This window comes from Chanos chanos, chromosome 1 (genome assembly GCF_902362185.1).
Source record: "Chanos chanos chromosome 1, fChaCha1.1, whole genome shotgun sequence".
Lineage (NCBI taxonomy): Eukaryota > Metazoa > Chordata > Actinopteri > Gonorynchiformes > Chanidae > Chanos > Chanos chanos.
The window spans coordinates 7,040,371-7,059,710 of NC_044495.1; the positions used below are offsets into that span (position 1 = coordinate 7,040,371).

At 43.1% G+C, this 19,340-nt stretch overlaps 1 protein-coding gene across 1 annotated transcript in view; it reads left to right on the plus strand.

Annotated features, from left to right (window-relative positions):
• The window catches only part of akap6 (A kinase (PRKA) anchor protein 6), a 90,390-nt gene that overhangs the window by 70,118 nt on the left and 932 nt on the right, over window positions 1–19,340 (plus strand). Inside the window, exons 10-13 of the mRNA XM_030787657.1 lie at window positions 4,994–5,239; window positions 11,975–12,187; window positions 14,845–17,952; window positions 18,759–18,875. Of these exons, the coding sequence (XP_030643517.1) occupies window positions 4,994–5,239; window positions 11,975–12,187; window positions 14,845–17,952; window positions 18,759–18,875 (3,684 nt within the window). The remainder of the gene's footprint in view (window positions 1–4,993; window positions 5,240–11,974; window positions 12,188–14,844; window positions 17,953–18,758; window positions 18,876–19,340) is intronic.

Consider the following 19,340-nt stretch of genomic DNA (forward strand, 5'->3'; position numbering starts at 1 on the left):
TTAAACTAAGGAGGCACTTCAGTAAACGAGGGAAGCAGAATATAGCCCCTTTCACACATGCACTGCAACCCTAAATTAATCGGGATTCTAACCGGAGGGGCTGTATGTGTGAACGAAAAATGTCCGAATCAGTCGACTCAGATTCTAAACGGACTTTATTCTACCATCCCCTTAGTACAAACTCCGTTTTTTCTCTTCGTTTGGGTCCACGTGTGAATAGAGCGGATTATACTCTGGGGTATACACAGCGAGCAAGTGGGCGTGTTGATGTCGTTTCTAACATGCGAATGGCGCAAAACTGGAAGAATACAAACATCCGAGGGTGAGGAAGAAGGGTCATTTACATAAAGACGCTAATGAAAAGCCTAACTGGAGAGACCACGAGATTAGGGAACTTCTGCCAGTAAGGGCCGATGCCGAAATCGCCAGACAAGAGTAGGTAGCTTCGTCAGCTTTTTTCGACTTGCTGTAAACAGAACACTGTGATTTTGCACAGAGTACCTTTTGCGTCATGTCCTGCTTCCTGCACACTTTACCCAGGCGCCGCCCCCCCCCCCCCTCCTAAACCAAACGGAGTATTTTGAGTATGTGTGAAAGCGTCTGACTCGGACTGTCTGCTGCTGTGAGCTGCATGTGTGAAAGTGCAACTTCGGACATAATGTGAACCTGATTCTGCGGTTATAGTCCGTCGTGTATATGTGAAAACGGCTTATGATGAAAGCAGGTGCTTCTGCAGAGGCGTTGTTCATCAGTTAATTAGGCGAATGTAATCACGTATGTGTGCAGGAGGTGTATGTTTAAAAATCCTGTGCAGATATTTACTATGCCTAGAGGAGAAGATCTCACTGACTCTCGGAGGGATTTTTTACCGTAGCTTCGGTGATGAAGACCGCTCAACAGGAAGAGGAGTTTGAGGAGGGACGGTGTTTAAAGTGGGCAAGGACTTCTGGGGAAATGATGTCACCAACTGGGGTTAGCAGCGACCAAAATGACATACTTTGATGTCTACGCATGTTCTCAAGGTGTTCAAAGCAAATCAGAACAGCAAGTCTGAATGAGTTGACTGCGAATATAGGGTGTGAACATGCCGTTTCATCCAAAACAGTTTACGGAGATCTTTGCAGAAAGAGGTACTTTGCACAGTTTGCAGAGTGTAAATCTGTTTTCAACACTTTGCAGAGAAACTTCTCCTGACTCCAAAAGCTTTGTTGTTTGAAGGGGGGGGGGGGGTTGTTTAAATTAAGAAATTCAGGGACCAAACACACGCGAGCATGTACGCACGGAGTGCAATCATGAGATTTAGTCTTGTCTTGGCAGAAGGAGCTTGTTTTGTGTTGGAGAACCAGCCAAGTGAGGGCCTCTTTGACTCCAGCTGGCTGCTACAGGTCAATGGCTCGCCTGGGAGTTTTTCTCACCTACACAGTGCCCCACAGAGATGAAGTTCTAAAGCCTGTGGCTAGACATAGTCACTCAGGATAAACCCCAGCATGCTTTAGAAATGCATTGCAGGCCTGCCGTTCTCTCTCTGCCTTAAACTCTCTTGTTTATGCAAGACGAATCCGGGCCGAGCCCCCGCCATGCTTACAGTACCTAGACTACTGTAGTCCTGCGCTCACTCCATAGTCACACACACTGCTTTGTCTGGATCCCTGCCAAAACTCGAGTGTGGATTTTGCAACCACATCTGCTCTGATGACGAATAATCATAAGATGAGTTTTTTTTTTTTGTGCTCCGTCAGCTACGTGTTTCTGTGAAAACTAATCTCGTGTTAATCACAAATCATGGACTCCGTCGCGTGGAAAATACAGCCGAGTTGTTCTCAGCATGCTCTTTACAATAAGACCCTACAGCCTAGAACTGCTGTTGAGATTTAGCCATTTGAGCACAGAGTGTGACTTAATAATAGCGAGGGATCGCATACAACTCCAACGTTTGCCTTTTTTTTTTCGCTGCCTTTAACAGAAGGTTTTACAGAAACCACAACACTGAAGTCTTTTTTTTCACCCCTGAATCTATGCTGATGGAGGCACATTTTCAGGATGCGCATTGGTAATGGTATTTTTAGTGGCAAATTTTCATACAAATTGGGATCCCGTTTCTTTTTTTCTTCTTCTTTTTTTTCTTTTTCTGTTAACTGTTTCTGTTCTCGTGGTTTCTTTGTGTCAAGACTGATTTGTGTTCATAATGCGTGTTTGTATCATCGTATTTCTAATCATTCGATATCTGAAGACTTCTCGCTGAAGCGCTAAAATGCTGGCAAACTCTCTCTCACCACTTAGTGTTAATCAAAATTGGATCCTTAAAACAAGATAAGTGACATTGGGCCAGAAAGGGCTACGTACCAAATTAAACGTAGCGTTTGGGCAGAGCGAGTCAGGCTGGCGTGCGTCGCCGAGCGGCGTCGAGTGTGGAATGAAACGGCAGCGGTGCGGAGAGTTTAATCGGAGAATTTCTGCTTGCTGCGTCGCACATTACGCCTCCTCAATAGCATATTAAACAAGCCTATCAAATCAGCCATTGGCATCTGCTGTGCTGACACAAATTGTGAATTAAATGAAATTGATGTCCTCTGTCGTATATATTTATGAAGACAGACCATTCTCTGAAGTATTCTGCTTATGAAGAATTTATGATTGCAAACTGTTCCAGAACAAAATAAAGTGGCAATAAATTCACCCTTTTTTTTGTTTTTTTTGCAACCTGACCCTACAAGGGCAGTGTTTTCACCCCTCACTGACACATTTGTCATAGTGCAAATACAATAGCTAAATCTGGAGTCTACAGAGACATGTTACATTACATCAGTATTCAAACCAAGAGAGAGAGAGAGCAGCTCCGAAAGACAGAGGGACAGATATATACAAAGTATGAGACACAGCAACTGATAGATAGATAGATAGATAGATAGATAGATAGATAGACAGATAGATAGATAGATAGATAGACAGATAGACAGATAGATAGATAGATAGATAGATAGATAGATAGATAGATAGATAGACAGATAGACAGATAGATAGATAGATAGATAGATAGATAGATAGATAGACAGACAGATAGATAGATAGACAGATAGACAGATAGATAGATAGATAGATAGATAGATAGACAGATAGATAGATAGATAGATAGAGGGTGAGAGAACAGCTTAGAGAAGGGGATTTTTTCAGCACAGACTGTCACTGCTAAAAGAGTGTAGAGTCTGTGGCAAAAGACACAGCCAAGTCAACATAATCCACAGAAGGATGCGGTTGAATCTGCAAACGACGGATACAGAGCTCAGTATTATCAACAGTGAGACACTCAGCTTACGCTGTCATCTAATTAAAGAGCTTTTCAGATGAAAATCGTGTTTCAGTACTCTCATTCTAACACATCCTCTCACTTTTTAGCATAGGTTTCATTACTTTGCCACAATACACATGTACATTCGCCCCAATCCATCATTCATTTATCCAGCGCGGCTCCTTAAAAGCCTCCTCACGTGAGCCAAAGAGCCATTTTCACAGTGATTCTAAACATTCCAGACAATTCCGTCCCGTCCATTCTTTCGGCCATTAACACCAGTGTTGTATGAGCATGGCACAGATGTGTTAATGAAGCCAGGATTGTGGAGAGCTTGCACAGGGCCCATGCGGAAATGACAGAGTGCTTAATTAAAGCCGCGTGTCTGGATAGCCATTTCATTGCTGAATCATAATCACATCTGTGTCCATTCCAGTGTGCTCTCTCTCTCTCTCTCTGTCTCTCTGTCTCTCTCCCGCACACACACACACACACACACACACACACACACACACGCATACACACACATGCCACACACACAGTCCACACAAAGGAAGGACAATTACACCAGCCAGTGTGTGTATTAATTGGATAATGGACTGTTTTGTGTTTGCAATTGCCTTCTCAGTGTACAGAGATCAAACTGTACCCTATCTCTGCTCTCTGTCTCTCTCTCTCTCACACACACACACACACACACACACAGACAGACTCATACAGGCACACACATACGCACACCTATACACATAAACACACACACACACACACACTGACGTGAACTCAGCATGATTCTTTTCTCTTTCTCTCGCTCTCTGTCAGGGAGGAGAAAATTGTTCAGTGGAGCCCATTTCAAAAATCATTGGTGTGTGCTTTATTGTGGGAGTACTGTTTGCTGATCAACAAACATTTGAATGTTTCTCCAAAGTATCTCTTTGTGCAATGATAATTTAACCCCTGTAAAACTAAGTGAGATGTAAATATTCCGTATGCCAGCTCACAATTTTAAATGAAGCACTGTGTCTAAGAATAATATACATGTATTTCTACATTTAAAGTCCTCTAGGCCAATTTTGGTTCTTTAGTCTTCTCGTGTAAATTGGAGTTGGATAATTATCTCCTTGAGGAACTGCTCAATAGGTTGTATTTGTGAACGTCTCCACGTTTAAAATTTCTAGTCTGAGTCTCCTCCAGACAGACTGAGAATGTCTGAGCTTTTTCCCCTCACCTGCTGCACACAAGATTACGCTCAACAGGGTGTGTAGGCAAGAGATGTCTGCTGGTGTTGCCCCTCCTGTTTTGTGTGTGTGTGTGCGTGTGTATTTGTGTGTGCACGTGCATTTGTGTGTGTGTGTGTGTGTGTGTGTTTGCGTGTGTGTGTGTGTGTGTGTGTGTGTGTGTGTCTATGCCTTCTCATATTGTAGTTGTAGTCCTAAGGCATCAATGTGTACATGACTGTAGGTTTTGTGTCTCTGCATGCTGTTCCGAGAGATAGAGAGAGAGAAAGAAAGAGGGAGAGAGAGAGAAGAAAGAAAGAAAGAGAGAGAAAGAAAATTATGAGACGGCAGGAACAGAAATATATATTTTGAGTTGAATTAGGAGGAGAGAGAGAGAAAGAGAGAGAGAGAGAGAGAGAGAGAGAGAGAGAGAGAGCAGAGACAGAGTTTTTGTATATGATTTTTATGTATTCTCTTTCTCTCCCCTTTTCAGAAAACTTTGGCAGAGCACTTGGACAACCGTGCTTCTTCCCAGAATCCCCGTTCCCTCCTTTCCCCAAACACCAACGGCATGCTGGGACAGCTGGAGAGACGCATTAAAGAGCTGAAAAGCTGGTTGCGCGACACCGAACTCTTCATCTTTAACCTGAGCCTTCAGCCGGACGCCGAACACGACCCTCACAGCCACCCCCAGGATCAGGTTGACTCCCACGGGGCCAAGCGCCTGCAGCAGTTCAGGGTAAGAGAGCAACCGGGGAGAGGCGCGTCAAAACTCATACTACAATACAGTACTGCTGTTACTGTCAGGGTTTGGCCCTGTATCAGCAGAGTTCCGCTGACTCCCAATCTGTCTGGAGCCCTGCTACCGTAGAACTGATTATGGCTCAAGGCACAACACAGAGCTAATCACATCTGACTCTGTTGATGCATCTAAAACGCCTGTCTGTGTGACTGTGTCGGGATTAGGGTGCTGTCCCTGTAACCAGAGGGGTTGTGTGATTGATTCCCATGTATGACGACTCACTGGTGCACCCTTGGGCACGGCACTCGATATCCCGAGGTTTCTCTGACGCGCAATGTCATGCTTGTCAGTTGCTACGGATAGCGGTGTTGGCTAAATAAATAAAAGCAAAAAATGTAAAAACAACGCTTTCATATTAATAACCTAATAGAATGCAAAACTATCGAAGTTTTTTTTTTTTAAAAAAAAGGAAACTCCTGTCCTCCGAATGTCACGGTTCAGTTTGAGAAATGTCACGTTGGGATATTATAAAACAGCGCAGAGTCTCATCTCAGTGTCCTGACTGAAAATCTATAGGAAATAATTATTTGGCTTAAAATCCTGAGGAACAGCTTGGGATATTAATCAAGCTATGTCAAAACACAGGTAGTCGACTTGATTACGCTTCTCCCGCTGAGTGACAAACACAAGTGAGTGAATATAAACCGTGTGAATGATACGAGAAAGGTAGAAACAGCGCCAGACGAATGGGAGCGTTCTGATAAAAAGCCTTACAGCAAAAAGAAGCAACCACTGATTTTGTAAACACACAAACAAAAAAGTCCTAAAAAAAAAAAAGAGAAAAGATCAAAAGATTCAAAGCATACATACATTTAACTCATAGGAGCACAGGTGCAATGTGCTAAAAGAAAAGGAAAAAAAAAAAAACATTAGATAAACGGAAAGAAGGTGCATTTAACGACGGGCCTGTTTGAACCTGTTTGGACTTAATAATCGGGCTTGGAATGATTGCAGTCGAGTTGAAAGGCCTCGGCAGGGAAAGATGAGATACAGTCTCCAGTAGACTCCGGACCTCTCTGTGTCGTTCTGAACAGTTCTGGGGGAGTAAAGTAGCCAGTGCTGCTGAGGGCTTTATTTACTCTCCCTGGTACCGCAAGCCACTCAGGATAGAAATATGGAAAATGCCTGCAGGGAATGTTTAATATTACCCTTTATTTTATCACAGTAATGATATTACTGTAGTAATTACTGTCTGTTATACAGCCGGGGCACTAGAGCCAGAGTGGAATACATTGTAATGGTTAAGTAAACATCCCATTTGTCACAAAACACTGGCACTGTCCACATTACCACCTTAATGTGACTGGGCATGTGCATATATATACACACAAATACATATACATATATAACTTGATTTAACCTATTCTACCTAGGTTATCGACATGACTGTTTCCTTAATTTTACTTTTCTTAAGTAGGTTTTTTTTTCACGCTTCACTGAGTGTTCAAACCAAATCAACATGTTTTACATGTCCCCAGAAAATATTTTCTTTTTTTTCTTTTCTTTTCTTTTCTTTTTTTTTTTTAAATGAAGCATGAGTTGTCAGTTGCAACCTGTAACTTAACAAGGAGTCAAGACTGTAACAGTCAACTGAAATGTAGAGAAAAGTCACCCTGTTAGAGATGTGATGGAAATATTGAATGAGAACACCGAACAGTGAGTCAGCGTTCCTTCTGTTTTTATAAGCCATATATCATAACTGATAAAACTTGTCACCCTTCAAAATGAAAATGTCATCTTATTCGTTTTGAGTAGCTCCAACAGAATAAGAAAATTCTGGGTCTCCTGGAGGGGGTAAATATAAAATTAGACTTTACTGTGTCATAACCGTCTTTGTCTTTGAACGGACGGTTAAAACGAGTTTGCTGCCAACTCCATGTTTTCCATCGATAAATGTCTTTCTTTTAATGGTATATATCAGTCATGTTAAGTTTAGAATTCTGAACATTAACTTTTATCTGTGAGTGGCAACTGTTCTGCCATCAGTCGCGTTCTCACTCAAAGTGTCAAAAGATATCTCCTCTGTGAACGTGCTCAACATCTCCTCTCGCTGGAAACGTGAAGACAGGAGCTGTTAAAAATGCAGAAGGTTGAGCTTCTCGTATCAGATTGTTTTTGTTTTTCGTTTGGTTGTGTTTTGTTGTACACACTATCCTGTGAATCTTTGTCCAAATCTCTGTCTCTCTTTTTTTTTTTGCTCCCCTCCGCTCGTTCCCCTGACCGCATGCATCCGTTCTTCCAGAGCCGCGCCCGCCACCCCCCCCCCCCCCCCCCCCCCCACCCCCGACACCTCTTCCCGCCGGCTTTCGTCCAGCTAATAAAATGTGACAGCGCAGATATAATATCAATACTTTTTCCATGATTAGGAATAAGGAACTCTTGTTCTTTGCCAAGTGCTAACCACATTATGGCTGTCCAAGCACTCACATGCAAAAGTGCCAAATGTGGGGTTAGCTTCCCATCAGCGCTTAATAGGGAGCAGACAGGTGACGCGCAGGAGAAGGCGCACTCATTACTAGCCGAATCGACTGGCTCAACACAGTTTTATTTTTTCATTATACGTCCGCTGAGTCCCCTTTCGTTCATCGCAGCTAAATGAGAAAAATGTCCTCGTTGATAGTATTATTATCACTTTTTCTGTCATTTTGTTTTTGCTTTATCATGTTAAAGAGGTTGGGCGTTATTCATAAAGAATTAGTTTCATCTTCAAAACACTGACAAGCTGTGTGCGTGTGTGTGTGTGTGTGTGTGTGTGTGTGTGTGTGTGTGTGTGTGTTTTAATCCCCAAAGAGAAAATGAAGTGAAACCCACCTTTAAATCCCCAGTAACAAAGAGAGCGATGTTTTGGATGAAAAACAGTGTCATTACTTCCTGAGAACGTTTTTTAAGCTCTGATCATTTTGTGGGGAAAGATCTGGACTTCTCTGATTTGTTTGGTGGGTTTTTATGCTTTCCTTTTTAAAGGATCTGATTAAGTCTCTTCCATCAAATTAGCCGTACACATTTCCCTTTGTTTCTTGGCTGTATTCCTGAGTGATATTTTTGGAAACAGATAATGAGTACTTTACTTTCTCTAAAGTGACAGTTGCATACTTAGCAGCTGATTCACTTTTTGTTTGCTTCGTAATTACAAAATCGCTCATTTTAAGTGTAGTGCAACGTTTTCCCTTCTTTCTTTCTCTGTCGCTCTCGCTCTCTTTCTCTCTCTCTCTCTCTCTCACACACACACATAGAGTATAGATATGCATAATTAGACACATATATGTACATATTTATATATCTGTATAAAGAGATTCTGTATTCAGGCTGTGAGCAAATACAGGTGCATTGAGTTGGTTTGTGGAAAAGTGCATGCCATGGAATGCCTGGATGAAACTTGAAGCAGTCTAAGCTGAGGGAATTTATGTGTGGGAACAAATTGGCAACATGAATTCATTACTCCCATTTGCGATAACAAGTGCTTGTGGTTTTAATTGACTTAATCAACAAATAGAATTAATCAGAGATTTCTAATTAATGGTAATTGATTGAATATCCACTGGGTCACTGTCAGCGTAAAATCCCTGCGTCTCAAATCTCGCTGGAAGCATTCCCAGGTCTGCTCCTCCATCTTGTCCGCATTAATTGAAAATGTTAAAATCGAGGCGGCGGGGGAAAAGGTGAATGAAGAGCGATCCTGTTTTCCCAGCGGAGAGCGGAACGCACTAATGCCGAACAAAATAAGCGTGAGGCGCTTCTTCCTCATAAGAGCATGTCGGAACTGGTTTCCGGATAATCCGAGCCCCGGCTTGGTCGGAAATGTAAATTTTAACAGAGCATGTTGAAAGATCCGTTGCAGGTACTAGGCATGTAGAAATGTAGTGATATAAAGAGAAAGAGAGAGTGAGAGAGAGAAAAGGTTTGTGAAAGTTGGGAAGACTGTAAAGGCCTTGGTCCTCTTAAAGGATAAAAAGAGAGAGTCGTTAAAGAAAGAGTCTTGGGAGGCTGGTGTAATACAGACACATCATTACTGCACTATCAGCCCCAGGTCTGATTACTACTTCTGATAGCCAGAGACCTGTAGCTTAATACTGTACACAAGATGGATTTTGCCTGAAGATAACAGCACGGAAGAAGAACGCAATGAGACCAAATAGTCATCTCCAACATTCCGAAGATTGGGTTACCGCCGACGCGCACCACTCGACAGCTGATCCGTTGATACCTTTATTAAAAAACACCTGATCGATGGGTCCCGCTGAGAACATTTCCAGTGCCACGGCTTTACAAGAAACAGACAAGTGTGAGAGATCGCTCTTTTTTGGGGGGGTGGGGGGGTCTTCTTTCCATTTTTTTTCTCTGTTTTCTTTCTTTTGTTTCCCTTCTTCAGTTTTTTTTTTTCTTTTGGTCTCTTGATATCTGGCTAGGGCAACCAAGTGGATTGGCTGGACGCCAGCTTCTCAACCATGGAGCCTCAGCCCAGTGACTGAAATGGAGTCATTGTGTAGATTCGCATACAGGGGAGGGGAAAAGAAAAAAAAAAAAAAGCAGGCCACTCCGTTCCTCCGTGTATTTGGAAAAGCTTTTTAGCAAATATTGGCAACTCATAGACTAGCCCCCTTTTTCAATAAGGATGACTCAATGGGGGAGGAAGAGAAATCAGTTTATGAAACCCAGCAATGCAGAAACAATGAAGCATCAGATTTCTGGGAGTTTGGAAGTATAAAAGCTCAATATGCCATCCAGTGTGTAATGGTATAGACTCACGCTTTTGTGCCATTTAATCTAACAGAGTGGACCAGTTGTATTGATTGAAAAATAGCCATCTATATTCCTTCACATGCCTCTTAGGACTGAAACATAGAGATGACAGATCTGAGGAAGAACTAAAAAAGAAAAAAAATAGATGTACTCTTGCTGAACTGTGGCATGTCTTTACTCCATGTATGATTTCATCCATCTGCTTATATCAGAAAGATAAATGGGAAACAGCTTTACCATTCTAAAAAGTGCGTGAGAGACTTTTTAAATGCAAACTTTTGTCAGGTATATTGACTGTGTTTGCCTATGTGCATTCCTCTGTGTGTGTATGTGTGTGTGTGTGTGTGTGCGCGCGTGCGTGTGTGTGCGTGTGTGTGTGGCTGTGTGTGTGGCTGTGTGTGTGTGTTTTCAATCATACAGACTGGACCTCTGTTTCAACTCTAGCCCTTGCTTCAGACCAATAGGATAACTTTATCACTCTATAGCGAATGATATTACCTCCCCCTCCACCCCCCCCCCCCCCCCTGCCCCCACATGTCCTTTCTAGTGAACCACCATTGCATTTTGCAATCTCATTACCTGTTTAAAAGTGGAGGAAGGTGGGGAGTAAATATATGCTCAAACAGAGAGGGAAACTACTGAGAAAAAAAGAATCCAATTCAAATGTAATGGTGTTTAATATTTATTGAAAAATGTATAGAAATGTAAGGTAATGCTTTGTGGAACAAGAAGGATTTACATAATTTTTTTGCCCCCGCCCCCCCCCCCTTTTTTTTGTCTTTCCGCCGCATAGTATCGTTTCTTGTCTATTCAGAAAACCCATTGCTGCATATTTGAAAGGGACATTGGGACAGGTGTGGGTCCATGAGCAATTCTCTCTCTCTCTCTCTCTCTCTCTCTCTCTCTCTCTCTTTTTTTTTTTTTGCATCGAGATTCCTTATCCCCCCCCTCCCCTGCCCACGGGTTCCAGCAATTTCCCTATACTTCACGTCAAGCTTTAGTGCAAGAACATGGAGCTGGTTTTGCACCTTAAATATTTCATTTTGCTGTGTTTGTGTAGGGTGTGATAGTGGGAGGGGTCTTGATTTACATGTTTCTGACAGGACAAAGTGATGTGGAGACCTCTGTAAACACCAGTCTCTGCTTGGCCTATGCTGTCCCTGCCGTCGTTTGCTTAGTCCTTTAGGGACAAAGAAAAAAAGCGATGTATTAAATGATGCCATAAACTTTTGTGCATACTGAGCACAAATTAAACTCTAAATGTGTGCAGTTATTTCCTGTTTCTTTTCATTTTCTGCCTTTTTTTTCTGAGAATAGATAAGGTCTTGACTGCCCATTTAAATAAATGGTACCATTTTGCTCATTGTAGAATTACTAAAAATCAAACTTTGATGTTTTCATAATGAGTAGAAAAGGAAGGAGTCACCCTCCCACACAATCTCCTTACTTAATGTCATGTAATTTCATTATTTAATGCCAATATTTACAGCCAGAGATAAAGAAATGTTCTTACAAATAAATTATAAGAGAAATTTAGTCATGTATTTTGGTATAATGAGGACAGTTATACACATCAGTCAAAAAAGGTCTGATACTTGAAAATGATGACTCATCCTCTTCTCTTCTCTTCTCTTCTCTTCTCTCCTCTTCTCTTCTCTTCTCTTCTCTTCTCTTCTCTTCTCTTCTCTTCTCTGCTCTGCTCTTCTCTTCTCTTCTCTTCTCTTCTCTTCTCTTCTCTTCCCTGCTCTTCTCTTCTCTTCTCTTCTCTTCTCTTCTCTTCTCTGCTCTTCGCTTCTCTTCTCTTCTCTTCTCTTCTCTTCTCTTCTCTGCTCTTCTCTTCTCTTCTCTTCTCTTCTCTTCTCTTCTCTTCTCTTCTCTTCTCTTCTCTTCCCTGCTCTTCTCTTCTCTTCTCTTCTCTTCTCTTCTCTGCAGGCTCTGTGTATCGAGGTGCGGGGAAGGCGTAAGGGTATGGCCTCTGTTCTGAGGCTGTGTCAGAGGTTGCTGGAATCAGAGCAGATGTGTTCGGAGACAGAGCGTCAGACACTGCAGCTGCTGCAGGTGAACCTGGAGCGTCGCTGGGAAGCCATCGTTATGCAGCTCCTGCAGTGGCAAAACCGTCTGAAACGCAGCCTTGGCCAAGACCAGGTCACACACACACACATCCTTTCTTTGTACTGTACTCTCATTACATCTTTCTGATAAAGTCACTCTGAATGAACATGTGCAAATGTCACACAGATATCATGAAAAAATACACACATTTTAACAAGCTGCTAATGCCATTCTAAGAATATTACTGCCACATGCCAGTAAATATACTCAGATACATTGCAGATTTTTATAAACATATAAATATGTGAAATCACCCCTTTTGACATTTCTTCTGTAGCTTTTTTAGCTGTATTTCGCTTTTTTCCTCTACTAGTCAAAAACGTAAAAAAAGTAAAAAGCAATATGCACATTCTGCAAGACAGTACATCTTAAAGCCTGCTCAGCTAATTCAGTTAAAACTGTGCAAGCTCTGGTTTTGCTTACAGCGTAACATCCTGACTCTGGTATTACAAATATACCCTGGGTTCCTGTACAGGGAGTAAACCGTGGGAGTGTCGTTGTAGCATTTTTCAGATTCCAGAATTTCCTACGTGCCTAAACCCATGAATATAGTTATTACATCCTGAGCCCAGATAGGAGTATTAAAGAAGTCATAATATCGGTCAACGTTAGAGTGGGAAGAATAATAAGAAAGAAATCTCTTGGTGTCACTGCTCACAAAAATCCAAAGACACGCTTATAGAACACAGCTCTTTACAACTCTGATGCCTTTAGAGATACGAATGTGTACAGCAGAATACTCACTGCAGGACTGGAAATAGGCGCCCACACTAAGACCACCACCAAAGCGCTTTCCATACATTCTGACCATCCTCATATTCTATTATGCACTATTACAGTCAGGGTTGTTTTGCCAATTGATTTTCTGAGATGAATGTTACTTTGCTCCTGAAACTAGCCATTTGAGGTTCTATTTATGCATTATTCTACTCAAAATAACCTGTCCGGGCACAGAGGGTTTTTTTTTTTTTTTTTTTTTTTTCAGCCAGAAATATCATACTGGTAATATAGTGCAGCGTAACTATAATGGAGTAATAACTGTGATGTATAAGGCAGGGTAAGTGACTACATATTATCCTTGGATACATAGAATGAAAGGGAATGTAGCTGGAGAGACTCCCTTGCACATCTTATTTAGCTTGGAACTCAATCGATTGCAAGTGTTGCCAGAGAATAATTGACTGGCCTTAATGTGTTAAGTAACCCCCACAGAGATGAAATAACTTGATACCAAGTGCAGTTTTTCCCCTCGGTGGAGCCTTGCTTAAGCAGAAAGAAAAGGAGGAAAAAAATGACCCGCTTCCTATTGCTCATTAATAAATAACTGGATTGGAGCTCATGGCCTTTCAAACCCAAACAAACGCTTTTTTTTTTTTTTTTTTTTTAAAGGAGGAATGTATAAACATGAGGTTTACTGCAAAATAAACAGCATTTCTGTCCTTAAAATAGTGCCGTTAACTAGTCTCTTAATGTAATCGGAGGACCACAGCGATGTCCATTAAATCTGTAGGAGCGAGATGCACGTTGGACTTTGGCTTTTGTTATGCAGATTGGCTGCATTCCTGTGTGACAGCAGCAGGGCTGTGTGAAGTACACATAAAAGCGTAGGGAGCATGGGCCGTCCACTCACTTAGACGTACTCAGTTACACGAAAAAGACAAATTGCTCGGTCCTCTCAGAGAGTGACCTTGCGGGCCGAAGAGCAATTTCACTTTGGGAAGTGTTGCGAAAGGGAAGAAAAATAACGGAAGATTTGTTTTTATAAATACAGTACACTGTACTTGGTTGAGAAAATGACCAACGCTCCGATGAAAAATTCAGATGGGAAGCAGCAACATGGTTTGAACATTTCGCAAACAGAAGTTTTTCAATTTAAGTGAGTGAGCTTTTTTTTTCTGGCAGTAAATCAAAGGATGAAGGTCAGTGAGATAGATAGTAATATAAATACCCAGTTAAACTCAAAGAGGAGAGGCAACATGTAACTCCAATGTATATAGTTCTCTAGTGAGAACGAGTGCACCAGGCAAGGCTTAACAAAATGGCCTGTCCTTACATTTACAACCTATGGTGAGAATGCATCAACAAACTTTCTTTTATTAATGATAAAGCTGAAGGTTATGATTCAAAAATCTGATTTGACAATTATTTTGGTGCAATTGTACTATGTTAGCTGAGACAGCGTACTGAAATGATTTTTATTTGATTAGACTGATTGATTGTTCTCACAGCTGAAGGTTTTAACATGCATTAGTGATCCCAGCTTAGTCATTACTATTTCCCTTATCAGCAAGAAGAGAACAAACAGAAATCTAATAAAAATTCATTATGTGGAGATGTATGACATACCAAGCAAGTGTTACATTTGCCAGTTTATTAGATTAATTAGATAAAAAGGATAACATAAATAGACCTTTCTGGCATTAATGAGAAGCCAAGTAATTTGTATAATCATGTCCCACACAGAATGCCTGTGTGTAAGCACATTTTCTAAAACAGCCATAAAAAAAACAAAAAAATAAAACACTGAAAAGGCCTAAAGCATAATTTTACATTTTTTATCTTGTTACATTTGTCTTAAACCTCAGGACAAGCTAAGAGCTGAGATTGGAACTCTCTGACAAAAGTCTGATTGAACCAGAAACAGTCAGACACTTTCTTTTAGACGTTATTGTTTTTTTTTTTATCTCTAGGTCCAGGGTAACTTTATTGAACCCTCACTCATGGACCTCCGTGGGCCCGCTGAGGACTCCTGGGAGTGGGATGAGATGGACATGACCATTGTCAACGTGGAGTCACAAGAAAGCGATGACAAGCCAGACTGCGAGTCTAAATTGCACTTAGATTCCCCAACGGACACTTCAGATGTGATGGAGATGTGCCCCAATGCTACACAGCACAGGTTGCCCTTGAATAACCCTTGCCAAGTTTATCAAGTGTACAACCTGCACAGTGTGGAGATGTACCATCAGCCTCAGTACGACACCCATAACTTTAGTTCTGCCAAAGCTAAAGGGAAGCTGCCTCTCTTGAAGAGCCTGAGCAAAGACTCCTCTTTTTCCTCAATAGAGTCTCTACCTGATATCTTAGCGGGTCTCGTCAGTGGGAAGCAGTCACTGGGCTCAGAGTTGGCCAGGAGGTCCGAAAGTGAGAGCGGGATAGTCAGTGAGGGGGACACTGAGACCACGGCTAATTCAGAGACCTGTTTGCTCTACCAGGGTGACGAGCCCAGGGTTTCCGTCAACCTAACTCCGCCTACTCGGGCAGACTCTCCCTGTGTAGACCAAGTGTGTGATGAACACATCGATAGAGTCTTGGAGCGTGCCAATAAGTGTGCACAGTGTGAAGACAGCAATAGTTTGACAATAGTTTCAGGCAAAGACCAAAGATGTCGTGTGGTGAGGCGAAAGAGAGAGGAGGGTGGAGAAAACAAAAGAAAACACAGGAAAGAGTCTGTGCAAATCCTTATCAATGGTTGTGGCCTTGGCCCTGACTCTGAAGATGAAGGGCGTGACAGTGCAGCGCCAGACGAAGAGAAGCTGGGCACAGAAGGAAAAATCCGGAAGGAGCTCACTCACTTGTCTCAAGGGTCTTCCCTAGACTCCCTCTGTACAGCCGGAGATTTATTTCCATCAAGCAAAGAGACTCTTCACCGCAGCACATCTCTAGAGAGCTGGCTGGCCCCGTGTAAGAACTCAGACGACGCAGGCAGTCAAGGCAGTCTTCGAGATCTCGGTTTGGCCACAGAGTCCACGGGGGAGCTGAGCAGGAGGACGCTGGAGCTGCTCAAACGGCTAGAGAACATCCAGACGCCTCTTTCCCTGAAGATGACGCGCAGCATCTCTGACGTCACCCTCCAGAGCAGCTCTTTGCGGCTTCCAGGACGAAGCCCACTGTCTGCTGGTGCCACATCATCTGTCAACGAGAGTTCAGCAGCCTCCCTTACGGAGCTCAGCAGCACTGACGACTTCTCGGCTGGCTCAGAGGACATGGCTGCGCAGAAAAATCGCTCTGCCCGAGACTCTAACGCCTCCTTTCGTAAGCACTGTCATGGCCAGCAGATGACGGAAGAGGCAGACGCCAACGTCAGCATGGTCGTCAACGTATCATGCAATTCAGCCTGTACTGATGACGAGGATGACGCCGATCTGCTCTCCAGCTCCACTCTAACCCTGACTGAAGAGGAACTAGGCATTAAGGATGATGAAGACTCCAGCATCACATCAGAGGAAGAGTATATTGAGGGTTCCTTTGCCCTGGGGTTGGATTACATGAAGAGTGAGTTTCAGAGATGGATCAAACCCAGGTCTCAAGGCAGAGAGAAAAATGAAGCAGACCTGGGTGATGAGCTTCAGTGTGGCACACTGTCCCGAGATATTCTGTCTCCCATGGAATCTACCAACGATCGTCAGTTTCTGAGCCGGTCCGTGCTGAAGCTCTTGGAGTCAAACAGCAATACAAAGAATGAAAGTCTCAAGCAACAGGACATGGACAGCAACCGCAGAGATGCCACCAGGAGTTACATTAGTCGTTTCGTGGACGACATGGAAAACGGAAACGTGGATAACGCGCCTATCAAAGGAAAAGACGAAGACGACGAGCTGTTGAGGGAGGAAGGGAGTCTCTTCACCAAGACGGGTGAGTCGTTCAAAGACTGTTATGCGTCAGGTAATCAGGTCAAAGGAGATGCAAGGGGTATGGTGGCTGTCACCTCGTCTGCCTCAGGCGAACTGCTGTCCTCACAGTCCAAAGAGTCCTCTCTGGAAAGCCAGTTGAAAGGTGAGCTGCCCTGTCACAGCTCTCGTCGAGCATCTCCGTCTTTGTCCCCTATGGAGGAGTGCTCAGGCTCACTCCACGGCATACTTGGAGCCTCACACGGGAGCCACGGGCAGGAGCAGCTAGTGTCCTTTTTGAATGATGTCCAAGAGCACCAAGGAGAGGGTTCCCCAGACTGCTGTACCCACCCCGCCTTCCCCTCTGAGGAGGAGAAGAACGAAGACGTCCACAGCTTCGTGATGGAGATCATTGACATGGCGTCGGTGGCGTTGAAAACCAAAGAGGGTCAGACAGACAAGGTTCAGGAGTCCTCCAGCCCAACGCCGACAGCACAGATCCGAGAAAAAGTGCTGGAGCACTCACACCGACCCATCCACTTACGCAAGGGCGACTTCTACAACTACCTGTCCCTCTCCTCTCATGACAGCGACTGCGGGGAGGTCACCACATGCGTAGAAGACAAAAGCAGCACCCCTTTGCTATCCAGCACCCCTGACATCCGCGACGAGGAGCCCCTCTTCGAAGCTTGCACTGAAGAAGTGTATCTTGGCCCTCCTCTCTGTTATAGTATGACCTTCAGCAAAAGACCAGGGAGATGCAGCACCAAAAGAACAGACTCCTCCTGTCCCCAGAACCAAATACTTCCACTGGCCTGCAATGAATACCAAAAAGCACATGGTATTTCTCCAGGAAGTATAGCCAGGAGCCAGCCAGAGTGTCGTAATGAGCCTCCTTATCTTAATCCTTTACCATGTGAAACCTCGATAGACACTGTTGAATGTTTTGCAGATACTAAAATGCTTGAATCCAATATTTCCCCTGTAATGACTAAGATAAGAGCCTCTTGCTCGGGTACAAATCCTTTAAAAGAGGGAGGCAGCCTCTATATTAATCCTAAAATTAACTGTCCCCCGATAAGAAAGAGTGATAGGGATGAAAGAGGTCCTGCTTCACAGTGGATGAAACAGAAGAATGTCAGAAAAGGGCGTAACTCTCCAGAGGAAACCAAGTCAACCCATAAACAGGTACGTCTTGACATTACACCAGGTTTCTATCTGCTTGTAATGAGAGTGGGGTTGCATTTCTGCTGTATTCATCCCATTGACTAAATATTTAAGAAGGATTTTTATTTTTTTTATTCACTTCCTCGCGCCTCCACCCCTGCCTCAGCACCCCCCCCCCCCCCATGCCCCCCCACCCCCCCTTCGGTGCTGTGCAAATGGAAGAGGGATTTGCAGGCGTGGATTTAAAATTTTAAGGTCTGCAGAACAGAATAATCATAATCATTCAGATTATATTATGATTCCTAAGAAGGAATACGACTAGAATCATTACTTAATTTCATGACTGAATTAGCATGTATTTGTGTTCTTTTTAAGTCGTTTTTCTATTTCATATGCAAACTCCCCACTCTTGTTTCTGCTCCTTCTGCAAACCTAATACCTGACCTTATATTAGTTCAATTGAGTTACTGCCTTTCAAATTAAACTTAGACAACAATTACAGAAAAAGAGGATAGTAGAAGAACATTAATGATACAACTCAAAGGGAATGTAAGTGAAAAAAAATTAACCCAGACAATTGTGTGAATCAGTGATTTATTAGATTATAAACAAGTAGACCAGAGTTTTTTTTCAGAACCTTTTCTAACTTTCATACTTTAAGACGGATCAACTCTTCCCATGCATGGGAGACTGTACGGTAAAGAAAAAAAAAACAAAAAACCACGCTGTAAAAATCAGCGGTCGACATTTATTTGTGGCATAATTCTCTGCGATTCTCATTACCCCTCTTCCATTTTCTCTTCATCTTCTCTCTCTCTCTTTCATAGCTGCCAAGGTCAGAGCGTAGTTGGATGAAGGTGGGCTGTGGGGCCCAGGGCAGTGTTCCTCTGTCAGACAGCTCATCTGCAGTGAGGAGTGGGAACAGCAGCGGGCCTCAGGTCAGGGTAGGTAGGACATGCATCACCACACACCCTCTCTCTCTCTCTCTCTCTCTCTCTCTCTCCCCTCCCGGCTGTTTGCCATGCCTTGGAAAAATGACCGAGAGGCCTTTTCAGCATCGACTGTTACACTGCAAACAATGCATTTTCCATCCCATTCCATACTGCCAGCGAACACCTTCTGATTCTTCTTTAGCCTTGTTTTTTTTTTATATATACATTCTCCTCCTCAGAAATGTCTCTTGATCAGACCCACTGGCTTATTTCGGCTATCGATGACGCAAATGCCCTATGTGGGGCGACTGTGTTATGTTTTAAATTATAGGCCGTGGTTACTCTCTCTCTCTCTCTCTGTGTGATGGCTCCCTTACCAGTAAATTGGTTTGAAAAGCCATCATTACATAACAGGGTCTATACATCCAGTGGGGTTAGTGTTTGAATCGCACTCTTTCTCCGCTGCCTTTCATGCCC